This window comes from Carassius carassius, chromosome 31 (assembly GCF_963082965.1).
Source record: "Carassius carassius chromosome 31, fCarCar2.1, whole genome shotgun sequence".
NCBI classification, from domain to species: Eukaryota; Metazoa; Chordata; class Actinopteri; order Cypriniformes; family Cyprinidae; genus Carassius; species Carassius carassius.
This window is the reverse complement of record NC_081785.1, coordinates 2,213,677-2,230,278: the sequence shown is the minus strand read 5'-3', so window position 1 is coordinate 2,230,278 and position 16,602 is coordinate 2,213,677. Positions and strand designations below refer to the sequence as shown.

The 16,602-nt window shown below is 37.2% G+C and overlaps 1 protein-coding gene across 3 annotated transcripts in view; it reads left to right on the top strand.

Moving 5' to 3' along the window:
* The window catches only part of LOC132111319 (nesprin-1-like), a 117,974-nt gene that overhangs the window by 73,797 nt on the left and 27,575 nt on the right, over positions 1–16,602 (top strand). For 2 of the 3 annotated variants that reach the window (XM_059518508.1, XM_059518509.1), the window contains exons 1-15: positions 8,554–8,660; positions 9,197–9,344; positions 10,046–10,177; positions 10,332–10,481; positions 11,601–11,810; positions 11,896–11,997; positions 12,706–12,825; positions 12,963–13,163; positions 13,256–13,429; positions 14,249–14,380; positions 14,550–14,746; positions 14,830–14,962; positions 15,399–15,581; positions 15,709–15,858; positions 16,024–16,200. In XM_059518508.1, the coding sequence (XP_059374491.1) occupies positions 9,288–9,344; positions 10,046–10,177; positions 10,332–10,481; positions 11,601–11,810; positions 11,896–11,997; positions 12,706–12,825; positions 12,963–13,163; positions 13,256–13,429; positions 14,249–14,380; positions 14,550–14,746; positions 14,830–14,962; positions 15,399–15,581; positions 15,709–15,858; positions 16,024–16,200 (2,118 nt within the window). In that variant the 5' untranslated portion in view covers positions 8,554–8,660; positions 9,197–9,287. Of the gene's footprint in view, positions 1–541; positions 698–835; positions 989–1,100; positions 1,284–1,464; positions 1,603–1,690; positions 1,877–1,965; positions 2,089–2,588; positions 2,772–3,209; positions 3,354–3,665; positions 3,855–4,329; positions 4,450–5,224; positions 5,345–5,419; positions 5,582–5,685; positions 5,881–6,683; positions 6,846–7,517; positions 7,710–8,248; positions 8,384–8,553; positions 8,661–9,196; positions 9,345–10,045; positions 10,178–10,331; positions 10,482–11,600; positions 11,811–11,895; positions 11,998–12,705; positions 12,826–12,962; positions 13,164–13,255; positions 13,430–14,248; positions 14,381–14,549; positions 14,747–14,829; positions 14,963–15,398; positions 15,582–15,708; positions 15,859–16,023; positions 16,201–16,602 lie in introns of those variants that run through there. The other variant, XM_059518510.1, reaches the window with a different exon arrangement.

Below are 16,602 nucleotides of genomic sequence, written 5' to 3'. Positions count from 1 at the left end.
ATTGAGGGCTGTACTGTACATGCTCATACTTTTCATTTTCATACTTTTTAGTTGGCCAAGATTTAAAAAAATCCTTTCTTTGTATTGGTCTTAAGTTATATTCAAATTTTCTGAGATACTGAATTTGGTCAGTTATATTCATCAATATTAAAAGAAATAAACATTTGAAATATATCAGTCTGTGTGTAATGAATTAATATAATATACAAGTTTCACTTTTTAAATGGAATAATTGAAATAAATCAACTTTTAGATGATATTCTAATTATATGACTAGCACCTGTATAGTACATGTTTATTCAGGTGACTTGAAATAAAGCTGTGCACATTGCAATGTGGGATGCAGTAGCCAGCACAGTTTTTCTTGCTTGTGTTTCTATCTTGCTTGTATACTGCATATTTTAGCAAACATAGTGTGTCATCCTGGTATTGCATGCATATAGATGATTAGCAAATCATGCATAGTATACATACTATAGCAGTAGTTTGCTAACAGAATGGCACTATGAATTTGCCTTTATTGAATTGGATCATTGTGCAGGTGATGCATGGAGAGCTGATAACTCATTGTCAGAATGTAGACAAGCTTGCAGAGCAGCAGCAAAGTAAATACTTGGACCTGTACACTATTTTACCATCTGAGATCTCAATGCAACTGGCAGAAGTGTCCCTGGCACTAGGATCCATTGAGGACCAGGTACATAAGTACCCTTTTGTTTTCATTGTGAATTTATAGACAGTTTCTAATTATTTCGTAGAAGACATATGTTTTCCACAATGCTAGCTTTTTTGCTAAAGCTTCATGGAAGATATAAATAATGAAAAATATCTTTAGGTTCAAGCCAAGGAGAGAGACATCCAGAAGACCAGAGTTATAAAAGAAGAGTTCCACTCCAGAATTCATGACGTGTCTGAAAAATTGAAGGCTGTCTCTACCTCTCTAAAGGAAAAGGCCACTGATATTGATCAGGCCAAAGATGAGGCCAGAGTTAGTGTTGCATTCAAATAATCTTTTACATTTATAATATTTCTGTTGTTTTTTTTTATAAACAAATATCCCTCTTTTAAATGACCATAAACTACTGTGACTGTATTTCTAGCATCTCTGTGATGAACTTGACGGCTGTGGACGAAATCTCGCTGAGCTAGAAGCTGCAGTGCTGGACTTTGGTCGTCGTAACCCTTTGATAGCTAGACAACTGGCTGATGCTATTGCCAAATTACGAGAGATCCATCATCACACTCTTCGACTGGCCGAATATAAGACAATTTGGCTAAAGAAGGTAAGAAGATCTGTTATATTTGACTAATCGATTAAAGACAAATTGAACATTCTGCTAATAGAAAAAAAGACACAATCTTAGTCAAACTGAACCTATTTCCTACAAGCTATTTGATCATTCGTAATCTTTCAATTACAGCTTTTCATATCTGAATGCAATGTGGTATGTCTTGTCTCTCAAGGCTGATGCACATCTAGATGAATACAATGAGATGTTTGAGTTCATAGTGAAGTGGACAGACAGAGCCAGGAGCCTGGTGAAGGCCAACATCATCTGGAACTCCTCCTCACACCTGCAAGAGCAGATCAAGATGTATCAGGTGAACCACAATACACAGAATACACATATATTATAGAGTCCATCTTCAGTTATTATGAAATCACCTATCTTTGTTTTTGGCCCTGCAGTCTGTTCTACGTGAGTCACGTGAGCTCCATGGTGACCTGAGGACCATGCAGGAGAAGGTGGAGGTACTGTCAGAGACGCTGCAGGTGGAGGCCATGGGACAGCAGGTGTCAGATCTGAGCCGACACACTGAGGAGCTGGAGCAGAGCATCAGATCCCGACTGCAGAGTCTACAGGACGCAGCAAAGGTGTGACCTTTTTTATGATTTATTCTCTTCAATACACTGGAGACTTTTTCTCTAGCTTGATTTGATTGCCTTTCTATTTTGTTATTCAGGATATGGAGAGGTTTGAGAGTGAAGTGAAGGCCCTGCATATGTCTCTGGAGCAGGTTCAGGCCACTCTTACGTCTCCAGAACTGGCCCGACTGAGTCTAAAAGAACAACTGACTCAAAGACAGGTACATTAATCTGTCTTGATTCTCAAGAAGTGTTTATTTTCCTCTTTAAATCTGTCTCCAGATTTGAAGACATTTAGTATTACATCACTAGCTCATCAAAGGATCTTCTGCAGTCAGATGTTAATTGATGGACTGGAGTTGTGTGGATTATTGTGATGTTTTTATCAGGCACCCATTCACTGCAGAGGATCCACTGGTGAGCAAGCAATGAAATGCTAAATTTCTGGATGGTCCAAGGACGAGTACATTTTCAGCTAAATTTTATTTTTGGGTGAACTATTCCTTTTAAGTAGGCATAAAGTAAACATAATAAAGTATACTTTTCTCAGTAAACAGGTCTGTGGCTGTGGTGTAACTGGTTAAAAATCTGAAACTGGTAACAGAAAGGTTTTTCAGATGAATTATTGAGTGCTTTTCATGAACCTGTTTTTGCAACATAATATATTTTAGTGTGGAAGGGAAGTAGTTTTGTTCTTAGAATACATTTTAATCTTTTTCAGCGTTTGCTGGTGGACATGGAGAGCTTCAAGCAGCAGGTGGAGGCTGTACAGGACTGTCAGAGCGCTCTAAGAGTTCCTGAGGAAGTAGTGACCAGTCTGTCCATCTGCCGCACTGCTCTGAATCTCCAACAAGAGGCCAGTCAACTCCAGCACACTGCCATCCAGCAATGCAACATCCTACAGGTAGGAGGAGCTACTGCGGCAGCAGATGGGAATAAAAACACCTGCTCACCAGCTGGTCTTGATTCCAGCTCCAAATCCAGTACATTTCTGATTCATGTGTTGCATGTTTATAGCTTATTAGGCACAAATAGTTGTTTTGTATTATGATCTGTCAGGAAGGATTATAAGTTAGAGATGTATTCAGAGGGTTATTTTTAACGTAAATAATGATGATGAACAACCTTGCATGTGTACTTTAAGAGTAGGTCAGGTTTTGCTATATTAAACCAGACCAACATTATAGTTGGTGCTACGTAATGAAACAAATTTGTAAAGGTGATAAAAACTATTAATTTTCATTTAAATGTGTCAGAGGCATGTGAAAGAGGGTGTAGTAATTATAATGAACGTCGTCTTTGTGATATAAAAATAAACATATGCATGTTATATCTGTTTTAGGAGGCAGTGGTGCAGTACGAACAGTACGAACAGGAAGTCAGAAACCTGCAGGCCATGATTGAAGATGCTCACCGGGTCATTCAGGACCAACCTGTGAACACCAGTAACATTCAAGAGCTGCAGACACAAATTAGCCATCATGAGGTGCAGTGTTATTTTTGTATTATTTATTTACTATTATAGTATTTATTAATATTTCGAAAAAAAAATCTTAATTTTTTAACATTAATAAAAATAATTAAATATACACAAACATTTTAATAGTTTTCATTTTAGGTAAAAATTACAACATTGACGAGATGAGATGGATATTCAGCTCAGAGATGCCACACTGCTAATCTTGTTTTTTTGTTTTAATGTCTACTTGTTTGTGTTTAGCCAGACTTCTTCTTGCATTAACCTAAAGGGAATCTAAATAACATTTGTCATATTCTGTGTTTGTTTTTATCTAAACAGGAACTGGCCCAGAAAATCAAGGACTACCAGGAGCAAATTGCATCCCTGAACTCCAAGTGTAAGATGCTGACGGTGAAAGCTAAACACGCCACCACACTCCTGACAGTGAGTGATGCAGACGGTTTAACCGAAAGTCTGGAGGAACCGGATGGTGATGCTATTCAAAGAAATACTCAATCACAAGTCTCAGTACGTACCATTACCCTGAACGCGACCATGAAAGTGTAATTGTGGGAGTGTTAAATATTTTAAAAAGCAATTGCTGTTTGTTCATATATTCTAAATAACAGTGTGCACTACAAAACATGATTTGTAATCATGTTTTTAATTGGCTGATCAGAATTTTCATCTTGCATTAAAATATATAATTACTTGACATGCAAATGGATTAAGATATGTTTCCCTTGAAAAGTGTTTTCAGATTAATCCAAATTTGGTATTGAAATATTTAGCATGAAAAATATTAAAAATGATGAATTATAAAATGCAGAATAAGAAATCGATTTGCATTGTGTTGATTAAAAACTGACCCTTTTAAATTTTACTTCCTGTAGCTCTCTGTGATCTTTGCATGTCAATATCAGATAACTTGATTAACAGCTTTGTGAACTGATCGACTAATATCTTCTGCTCCGTGACTCTCTCTTTCTCTTGATGCTGTCAGTCTTTCCTGTCTCCTGTGACAGAGGAGTCTGGAGAGGAGGGCACCAGCAGTGAGATCTGCTCTCCTGCTTTCTGTCCATCTCCCTCTCCTATCACTAACTCTGAAGCAGCCATTAGCAAGGTATTAGCAGGAATGTCAAAGCAATCTGATTTCTAGCTGACTTTTAGCCTTTGGTGCCCTTATGCAATTACCAGTTTCACCTTCATTTAAAAAATACAAATCAAATAAAAATATATATAGAATTTAAACTTAACACACTGTCTACTGCGCAGTTTATACTGTATACTGCATTCAATTTGTAAAAATAGTATATGAAATAATATGAAGTAATGTTTTGTATAGTAATGCTACGTTTTCAGTTGTTCATTGTCTTTGTCCAATACATTCAAACAATGAATCACATGCTCGTATTAATACTGGTTTTTATGTCCCTCACAAAAATCAAATCAAATTGCATAATTTTAAATATTTCTATATGGTTTGAATTTATTTTTATTTCAGTTTAAGTCATTTTATTGCTTCAGCTTATTTCAGTTAGTAAGTCATGGTAGTATATGGTTACTATAATTAATACAAACAATTATAGACATTAAAAAAAGACTTAAATGATAGAAATGCACATCAACATTACTACATATAAATGCATATAATACAAATGCAATGCAAATTTAACAATGTAACATTTGAAAAAAAACACAAACTGATTCAAACTATTAATAAAAACTGTATCTTTATACTGTAATAACTCTACTGCACTCCTAGTGGGTGTCATTCTGAACATATAGTATCTTGAATCAGTACATGTCTGTGACAGACTGCAGTGCAATTACTTTCTAGCACATTAACATAATATATCTAATCATGCATGGTTTTCTCTTGTCTGTCCTAAATCTAGATGTCCATGGCAAGGGCCACTCTCACCAGAGCACCCATTCAGGAGCTGTACAATCCTGCGCTGGAGTCTGTAGCGAGCTTAGATGATCTTCAGCGCTCGTGGGAGACCCTGAAAAATATGGTGCGTGTGGCTTTTTGTGTTCAACAGTCAAATGCACCAGGATTTCAAATCTTTTTTTATCTTCATGTTTTACAGATAAGTGAAAAGCAGAAGACGCTCTATGAGGCTCTGGAGAAGCAGCAGCGCTATCAAGGCTCTCTACAGACCATCTCGACTAAGATGGAGTCCATTGAGACCAGATTAAATGAGCCCCCTATGCACGATCTCAGTCCTGACAGACAAATGGTGCTACATCAGGTGAGACGATTGAAGTACTAAGGGAGCTTCTTCATTGTTTTTGCTCCAGCTCTACACTGTAAGAAATGTATAAGATTGCTGATGCACAACAAAATGTCCTCCAGAATCAGGTGGAGGAAATTGTCAAACTGCAGAATGATATAGATGAGCTTCAGTCCAGCTTCACAGAAGAGCTGATCTCTGATGCGGTGGACTCGGACTCTGCGGATCAGCTGGCCATGCAGTCCACGCTCACTGTGCTGTCCGAGAGGATGGCTACCATCCACATGAAGGCTTCTGGAAAACGCCAACTTCTTGAGGTGTGCCAGGAAAAATGATTTAAGAATAAATGTATCTTATTTTTAGAACACCCTTCATACATAATTAGTGCTCAGTTTTTTACAAAACTTTGGAAAACTATGACTTCAAATGTAGTTTTGAAATGCACACCGAATGTGACTGCCTATTACAAAAGTTAGTAATGTTAAAAAATAAAGATATAGTTGGTAAATAATACTTAATACTAAAAAAACTTTCAACATTTGATGTTTTTGAAAGAGCCCTCTTATGTGCACCAAGGCTGCATTCATTTTATCAAAAATATAGAAAAAACAGTATTGTAATTAACGTTTTCTATCTGAATATATTGTACATTTTAATTTATTCCTGTGATGCGCAGCTGTATTTTCAGCATCATTGCTCCAGTCTTTAGTGTCACATGATCTTTCAGAAATCATTCTAATATGCTGAAAAATATATATTTTTATATTTTTTTATTGAAAACTGTTGTGCTGCCTAATATTTTTGTGGAAATCATAATACATTTTTTTTTCAGGATTATTTGATGAATATAAAGTTCAAAAGAACATCATTTATTTGAAATGGAAATCTTTTGTAACATTATATCTGTCTTTATTGTCACTTTTGATCAATTTAATGTGTCCTTGCTGTTGGAAGGCATTCATTTCTTTAAAAGAAAGAAAGAAAAAAAAACATAATAACAGAAAGATGGATATTCACTAACGTAATGATCAGTATTTCAATCGTCTTGTTTTGTATATATTTGTTTCTTCAGAATGGTATGGTGTTCTGATTTTTTCGGTATAAATGCTGATGTGTGTAGGAGCGACAGAGTGAACGAGAGGAAAAGCAGCAACAGGCTCAGGCTTTGCAGCGCTACCTGAACCAGGCAGACCAGCTGGACCAATGGCTGCAGAGCACTCGTGGTAGCATCACTTCCTGCTCTCAGGACTCAGACATGGAAGAGCAACTCATAGACTGTCAGGTTAGAGCGCCCCCTACAGCAGAGCATTAAACTTTATTCATTATTTACAGATTGAAGTACAAAAGTAATGTATTATTTTGTGTTAACTCCTAAAATGTATGCCTGCTTTGTGTTTTTAAATGATTGAGTTTTTGCTGAATTCCACTGGAATTTTGTGAACCGTAAACAGCAGTATTAGAAGGCCTGTGAGCGTTCAGATGGATTGATTCTTAAGCGTCTGTGGCACGAGCTGTAATCAGATTATGTAAATGTCTCAACGTATCACTGTTCACAGTTATAATGGCTTTAAGGGTATTAGAGGATTCCTGAGAGAGGATTGGAGCTCACTGGAAATCTGCTCTGCCTCCTATTACATATTCATGAGGGTGGCTGCAGCATTAGTGGACAAAGGGGCGGGGCTACTTTTGACTTCATGAGAAGGTTACAAACTGTCAGATGTCCCACTGTGAAACACTTTTTTTATTAGAAGCATTTGCATAGTCTTTAAATTTTTTTAGGGTATAATTTCAAGTACTTTTATACATTCCTGATATATTAAGGAATGCATGCTTACTGGGAGCATGGCACGTGAGGGATTACGGATAATGTACAGTGCTGCAGGTGTCGGTAAGAGCCTGGGATGAGAGCAGAAGAACCATGTTTGAGCTGGCCTCGCTTCTGTTGCTCCTGCAGAACATGCTGCTGGAGATCGAGGAGAAGGTGCTGGCTCTCTCTGAGCTCTCCAGACACAGCGAGAATCTTCTGCTGGAAGGCCGGCCGGAGAACAGGGAGGACGCGGAGCAGCTGGCCTGGAAGTTGCGTTCGCTGAAAGGCAGCCTGATGGAGCTGCAGAGGATGCTGCAGGACAAGCAGATCAACATTCAGGTGCCACTTGTACTCTGTATCTCAAGGTCGGAAGATTAGAAGTTTGTGATTTTGTATCCTAGAGGTTCATTTGGACCTTTAAAAATTAAATTAGCTTAAAATGTACCAAAGTGCTACATGGTATGGTAAAAGTATTAGGTGTTCACACTATTATACTTTGATATATGTCATAAGTAACTTATGCATACGCCCAAAAAACATGGTATTATCATGGTACATAATAATAATTTTATGTAGTAGATTTTTAATAAAATATATACAAATTAAGCAACAAATAAAAGCCATAAAATATATATATAAAACAAAAATGTAAAAATGCTAAACTATATGAGTTCGGTCTGAATATGTTAATCTCCTCCATGGCTTCCTCTTTTCCTGCTATTATTCATAAGAATATTGCAGTATGATAACTGATTATTTGATTCACGATTGGATAATCATTTGGCTTCATGATCATGATTCGGTTTCAGCAATGTGTTTAAGGAATTTAAAACCAGAATTTGAATCCTAATGCATTTTGCATTTTCCCTCTCCAGCAGGATTCCCTCCAGGAGCCATCAGACTCCAGTGAATCAGACTCCAGTCTCTCCCAGAGTCCAAACATGCAGGACTGGCTGGCCCAGGCCCGCTCCACACGCAGCCTACAGCACCAGGACACCCTACAGAAGCAGAAGGTAGATCACATTTTACGAGAAGGTAGTTTTGAGGTTTTAAAAACTAAATAATGGATCTAAAACTATCACCATTGTGTCCTCCAGTGGGACTGAACCTGTAGTAAGTCTACTGTGAGTTGCATTCAATAAGAAAGCATCTGTTTAAATATGGAATGACAATATTAATTCAGGAGCTCGAAGAGCAACTTGCAGAGCAGAAGAAGCTGTTGAAATCTGTAGCGAGTCGTGGAGAGGAAATCCTCACCCAGCAGGCATCACCCGTCAGAGCCAGGTAACAGTTCTCACACAAATATCATTTTTACCTCAAACTGAAATCTCTGATTTTAGGGGTTTGCGATATATATTATAACATTATTTATGCTTTTGAACATGCAAGTTAACTGCATTCATGTCCTGTCTGTGTAAATGCACATTGAACATGCCACTTCATGCATTGAAAAAAAAAAAAACAATTGTTGAAACTGATTTCACTTGATTAGTAACATCCCTATAGTATCTTACTATTTGAATTTATTGATGAAATATTTAAGAATCTAACACAAAGATGATGCATAAATTTAATTAGGTTACACAAAATTGGCCTTATGAAGGTAAAAATGCCCATAAAAGGTAGAAATCAAGTTAAAGTTATTGGAAAAGTTCATTTCTGTTACTCCTACAAACTAATCACCGCACAGAATATATCAAAAGCTTTGGGAGTCAGCTGGCCTAAACCTGCCAAAGTAACAAAAATCCAGAAAATATCTTTTTTTTTGCCATTATCGCACACCCCTGACTCGCTCTTCACAGTTCTGTCTTTCAAATGTTCTGCAGTGCGATCCTCTCGCCTGATGTCGAGCTGAAGGGAGACGTTCAGGTCGTGAAGAAGCAGAGGAGAAAGAGATGGGAAAGTCTGAGAAAAGACATGGCCACTAAACTACAGCTTCTAATGAACACGCTGGAGCAAGACAGCAAACAACCGGTACAGTTCACTCTTCACATTACTAATAAGCATGTTCAAAACACTACTTCATGAAGCTTTGAGATCTTTTCCAATCATTAGTTTTAATTAAGTGTAAATTAATAAAGAAACACATGCAGGCATTTCATATTTGATGATGTGTTAATTGTATATAATACATTACTCTTTCAGTTGGTTGTAATAGGTTTTTTTATACATGTTTGATTTGAGCTGCATTCACATCATTTTGACCAGCAGTTTTGAGCGCTTCGAAACAGTGAATCGTTTCAGAAGCAAGTGATTCAAAGTTTCTCCCATCAATAGTTCTCATAATTTAAATGTGTGAGGGTGGATTACAAATAGCTTATATAGACTCTTTTTAGTTTTAAATGCATACATTTTAGTTCAGCAATTTTATCACCAAGATCTTTTCTCCCATAAATCTGTTTTTTATGTATGTTGCATGTTACTATTAGTCTCTCTCTCTCTCTCTCTCTCTCTCTCTCTCTCTCTCTCTCTCTCTCTCTCTCTCTCTCTCTCTCTCTCTCTCGCCCTCTTTCTTTCCCTATTTGTGTTTTCAGCTATTATTTTCCTTTAAACTTTAACACTATTCTTTTTGCTGCCTGGCTGCCTTCAGGGAATATTGTTGCATAACTGGAGCTGCATAACTCTGTTGGCCTCTGTTGGTGGAGTGTTTTTAAAAGTTGTACATCTTTAAACAGTTTTACTCCAGAACTGCTTGTGTGAAGACTGCAGCTCCGGTCTATAAGAGAGAGACTCACGTCCAGGACAAGTCAAGCCTGATGTCTCTGCACAATGGATTCAGTCAGACAGCAAAGGAGATGGCTCCTCAGGTAGCCACATTATTATAAAACACTTCTGACTTTTTGATATGTTTACACCCCAGCCTTGAGAGGTTTATTGCTTTATTTGACAGTTAAGCATTCTGTCGTGCGTTTGTCGTTGGTGTCATGGTTAACACTAGGTTATGTTTGATTGTTTCTGCAGGCCACAGAGCGAGAGGTCATTCTGATGGAGCAGCAGCTTTATTCAGCAGTCACAGCCACATCCTCGTGGGTGGATGGTGTGGAGAACACACTGTTTTCTGGCCCTGTGCTTCTGACGGAGAACGCTGAGACGCAGCTCTCTGACCATGAGGTCTGAACATTGGGCGGCAGATTGTTTTGTTATCTGTAACAGATTCCTATGAGACAGACATTAGCTGTCCTCCAGGAGAAAGCCAAACCTATTCACAAACACGCAATAGATGTTTTTATTTTTTTCATGTTACAGACATTTGTACACTTAAGTATATAATACTTTAGAACCAGTTGGTATCTGACATATAAATAGAAAAACAACTTAGCAATGTGTCTTTATATGATTTTTTTAAATATATACCGGATTTTCCGGACTGTAAGTCGCACTTTTTTTCATAGTTTGGCTGGTCCTGCGACTTATAGTCAGGTGCGACTTATCAAAATTAATTTGACATGAACCGAGAGAAATGAACCAAGAGAAAACATACCCCTAATAAACATAGAGCGCCCTCTCATGGCTGTAGACGGTAATGTTTTCTCTTGGTTCTTGGGTCTAAATAAATGCGACTTATAGTCCAGTGCAACTCATATATGTTTTTTTTTCCTCATCATGACATATTTTTGGACTGATGCAACTTATAGTCCGAAAAATACGGTATTTGTCCTTACATATATTTCTTCTGGACAGAAAATTACATGGAATATTAAAATTGCATGAAATTGATTATTTCTTTTTAAAATATATTTTAAATTCTTAAAATTCTTAGTTATCATATTACTAATTTAATTAGAGACCCCTTTTAGTATAATTTCTAGTATTTTTTGAAAATGTCTAATATGTTATTAAATGTACCACTGTTTCCCATCTGTTTATATAAATGCGTAAGTACTTGAGCATTCCTAATAGTTAGTGTTGTCAAGTATTATTTATATACTATTACTGCATTTATGAATATTTTGCATTAGCTTTTGTTTTTATATTTCATTATAGTTATTTATTATAGTTTTCATTTTAATTTTAGTTTAAGTTTTAGTAATTTTGTTAAATGCTTAATATTTCTATATGGCTATTTCTATAAGAGTTACTTCACAAGGTGGCATTGTGTACTTAAAATGTTGTTGGCACTGTGATGAATTGCTTATGCTTCTCTATTAGATAAAAGCATCTGATAATGCATAAATGTACTGTATATAGAAATCGTAAGTTAAAATGTTCAAATGCTTCCTTGCTTCACAGACATTGGGTAAAGAAGTGACGGAGGTGACGAGGCAGGTCAGCCGCAGCGAGGGGCTGATAGTCGGCTCTGTGGGACTATCTGAAGAAGAGCAGAAGCTGATGAAGGACACCCTCGACTGTCTGACTCGTCGTCTGGGAGCTCTGGACTCGGCACTGGACCGCCGCTGTGACACCATGAGGAGCAGGATGCGGGAGCTCACAGCTTTCCAGGTGGGAATCAGGATTGATGAGCAACGTTCAGTTCTGTACATTAATGCAACCCTACAAATTCATCTCAGTTCCTGTTTCTTTTCAGACGGAGCTGCAGCATCTCTTTAGAGCGCTTAGTGAAAGCAAGTTCCAGATTATCCAGAAAGTGGCAGGAGTGCTTGACCACACAACAACTAAACAGATTGAAGTAAGAAAGAATACTTCATATTTGATTAAATAATGCACTGGATAATTAACGATTACTAATTGTATTTCATTATTAGATGTTGTCATATTTATTAACAATGATTGCAGTAGTATGCAGGTGTTTGTTTTGTTAATATATTATTCTTTTTAAATATTTAAAGTTTTCATTTTAATTGTACGTTTTTATGCACTTTGTCATTTTTATTTGTTTTAGTTTTTTGAATATTTATATTACACTTTAATTTATTTTTTATTTGTTTCTGTCATTTTAATACTTCATCTTATATGTGACCCTGGATCACAAAACCATTCTTAAGTGTATACATTTTTCGAAATTGAGATTTATACATAATCTGAAAGATGAATAAGTAAGCTCTCCATTAATGTATGGAATTTGTTAGGATCAGACAATATTTGAGATATAACTATTGAGGTTTTGATATATTTACGGTAGGAAATTTACAAAATATCTTCTGGAAAATGATCTTTACCAATCTTTAATATATTAATGATTTTTGGCATAAAAACAATACAATGTTTTTTGGCTATTGCTAAAAAATATACCCCAGCGACGTGGTCCAGGGTCAAATATATTATGTTAGCTTTATTTATTTTATAATTTATAGTTTTATGTTTAGTTTAAGTTAACAATAAAACTGTTTACAGTTCATCCATTCATATCACAGTGAGCTCACTTTTGTTCTGACAGACTATCGCAGAGGCTGAGGAGATGCTGAAAGACTCTGAGCACAGAATAACAGAGCTGAAAGCCAGAGGGGCGGAGCTAAAGCTGGACCAGTTCTCCACCAATGAGCTGCTGAAGCTACAGGTAACAACCAGTGGCATCATCATACACTAAATAAACAAATCTGTCAAACACTTTTGTGTTATCAGTTAAGATAAAATCAGAAAGTAGTCCCAAGTTATAGCAGTGTAGAAGTGAAATACCTGAGTCTTTCTGGATAGGATGCTTATGAGGAGCTGGTGATGACGGTGGGCTCTCGACGGAGCGGACTGAACCAGACCATGGCACTGAAGAATCAGTATGAACGAGTTCTCCAGGATCTAATTGATCTGGTGGACACGGCCCAGGATAAGATGAACGCTGACCAGAAGATGATCGCCAGCTCAGTAGAGGACATCCACAGCCTTCTAGACAAACACAAGGTACACCAAACTCCCAAATACGTCTTGTGTTTATTAAGAAGGCTGTGCACGGCCCTCATAGGCTCATGTGTCCCCAAATGGTTATTTTCCAGGAATTTTTCCAAGGTTTGGAGTGGCACATGGTCCTCACCGAGACGTTCTACAAAAAAATCAGTGCCTTTGTTTTGCCACATGAGCGGCAGACTCTGGAGGAGACACTAGCCCGGGCTCAGGATGTGCTTAAGCAAGCGCACAAAAGAGGAGTTGAGCTGGAGTGCGTCTCAGAGGTAACAAGATTTTTATGGAGTATTATGGATATATACTGTACACTATTGTTCAAAAGTCTGGACTTTGGAGGAAGTTAAAAGCGACAGTAAAGGTTTCTATTTCCAATGAATTGGAGCTTTCCATTCATCAAAAAATCCAGAATTTTTTTTTTAGCACGGTTTTCACAAAAATAAACAAAATAAAATATTATTATTAATAACAATTATTAATATTAATATGGAAAAATAAAATGTTTCCAGCATTAAAAATAACAAATGTTATAATGAATACCGTATTTTCCGGACTATAAGTCACACTTTTTTTCATAGTTTGGCTGGTCTTGCTACTTATAGTCAGGTGCGACTTATTTATCAAAATTAATTTGACATGAACCGAGAGAAATGAACCAAGAGAAAACTTTACCGAGAGCGCCCTCTCGCGGCTGTAGAAGGTAATGTTTTCTCTTGGTTCTTGGTTCTAAATTAATGCGACTTATAGTCCAGTGCGACTTATATATGTTTTTTTCCTCATCATGACATATTTTTGGACTGATGCGACTTATACTCAGGTGCGACTTATAGTCCGAAAAATACGGTAATAAATATTTAATTTTACAACATATTCAAATAAAACATACATATTTTTAAATGTTAATAATATTTCATAATATTACAGTTTTTTACTCCATTTTTGATCAAACAAATGCAGCCTTGGTGAGCGTAAGAGACTTTCAAATCAATTAAAAAATCCTACCGACCCTAAACTATTAAATAGTTGTAATATTTCCAAGTATGAAACTGTTTCATACATACTCACGTATGTTTTTGTGCCTTTATCAGATGTGGAGTCGTCTAGGTTCAGACTATCAGGACTTGTACCGATTGCTGGAGGCTGTGGAGGGAAGTCTGCCGAGCATCGGACTGCTGGAGGAGACGGAGGAGAGACTGAATGAAAGAATAGAGCTCTATCAGGTACAAGAGAAATCATCAATCTTCAGCCATCATGCCTTGTTAGTCTAGAGTTAGTCTACAGATCAATATGGGTTTGAACTGTTATTATGATACATAATCTAATAATACCAGTCTAACTGTATATGATCGACTTTCCCAACTTGACCTTCCATTATCGTCACAATATCAGGCTCTTAAAGCCAGTCTGACAGAGCACCAACACAAGCTGCATCAGGTGCTGGAGGAAGGGAAGCGTCTTCTGTCATATGTGAGCTGCTCCAGTCTGGAGAACAAGCTCACTCTGTTGGGCGAGCACTGGCTCAACAACTCCACCAAGATCGACAAAGAGCTACAGATCCTGGAATCCATCCTGAAGCACTCGACAAGGTCAGGGGATTTTTTCAACTGAGTTTCATGTCTGTTGTTTAATTATTATATTTTATATTAAATGTGCATGTTGTTTGTCATAGGTATAAGCGTGAGTCAGTTGAACTGAGTCGCTGGCTACAGGAAGCTCTGGAACGCTTGGAATTCTGGAACACACAGTTTGTTGCTGGTCCTCAGGAACTGGAGATGGTTAAAGACCAGTTATCAGCTTTTCTGGTTAGTTAGACTGCTGCAATGTTAAGAAATCACAGGAATGGGGTGTTTGGGATGTTGATGCATTTGGTCAACCAGTTTCACCAGAAAGACCATACTGGTCCAAGCTTTGCTAGTGAACAAAATATTTTTATTACAAAATAATTTTATTTTATTTTACTATCCCAGTGTCTCGGACCATATTTATTTTATTTATTAATTTTTCTATTGTATTTTATTACATTTTTTATAATATATAGTTATTATAAAATAATTGATATTCACAGTTGGATCTTTTTGTCAACGAAAATATTTTCGAAAGAAGATTTAATGAACAATTATGGATAATTAACCAATTATTATTTGCATAATTATTTATATTTTTGCATGTCTATAAAGAAGTAATTCCAGAAACCACAAGAGACAGGTTTTTTCACGTGCTGTCTTTTCTTCTGTGCAGGAGTTCAGTAAGGAGGTGGAGAGCCGCTCCAGTCTGAAGGCCTCAGTGCTGAACGAGGGAAACCAGCTGCTCAGACTCAAGAAGATGGACACCACGTCCCTGCGCTCTGAACTCGCCCGTCTGGACTCTCAGTGGTCAGAACTGCTCGCCCACATTCCAGTAGTTCAAGAAAAACTCCACCAGGTACTGACCAGCACTTCTGCTCAATTAAAAACAGGCCTTTCTGCTCCAACAAATAGGATTAGTTTAATATCTGGGGTTCTTAGTTCCTTCGTCTTCTGAATATAATTAATTTCTTTTTTTGTTTTAGTCTCAGATGGATAAGCTAGCATCCCGTCATGCTATCGCTGAGCTTGTGAACTGGATTTCATTGATGGAGAGAGTGATAGTAGAGGACGAGGAGAATCTCAAAGGGGCTGTCGGGTCAAAGGTCATCCAGGAGTACCTGCAGCGATACAAGGTGACTTCATTCACCTGTTTTACACCAATTAGAGTCTACAAAAGGTCTATCATATTTGGTTGGATTTGATTTTATCTTCAGAAGTGTACACAAGAACAACTGTGTATTTTTCTGTGTATAATGGAGAACTGTTTTCTTCATGTGGTTGTCATTCACTTTCTGCAGGGCTTCAGAGTGGATGTGAACTGCAAACAGCTGACTGTGGACTTTGTGAATCAGTCAGTGCTCCAGATCAGTGGTGCAGACGTGGAGAGCAAACGCAGCGATAAAACAGATTTCGCAGAGAAACTTGGTGCCATGAACTGTCGCTGGCAGATACTGCAGACACGTATCACAGAGAGGGTGAGACTTCAGCTGCAGACTTCACACTCTTCAAACTCTATCCAGACTTCTGGGAGATCATTTCATTCCAAGCTGGGTTTTTTTGTGTGTTTTATTTACGATTTAATTAAAATTTTAATTCTGTCATTAATACTCACCCTTATGTTGTTCCAGTCCCCTAACACTTCTGTGCTATTTCAAATGTATAGTTCTGAAGCGACGTGAATGCTTTTTGTGTGCCAAAAAAAACAATTACGACTATTTTCTGTTCTACTTTTGTCATTTTTATCCATTATTTCAGTCATCCTGCAGCCCCACGGAAGCTTAATAAGGGCCCCCTTGTTGAGAACCACTCTTATAGAGTGGTACTTTTATTTGCATATGTCAGAAATGATGTCATTGTAATATTTGCATACTACTGTA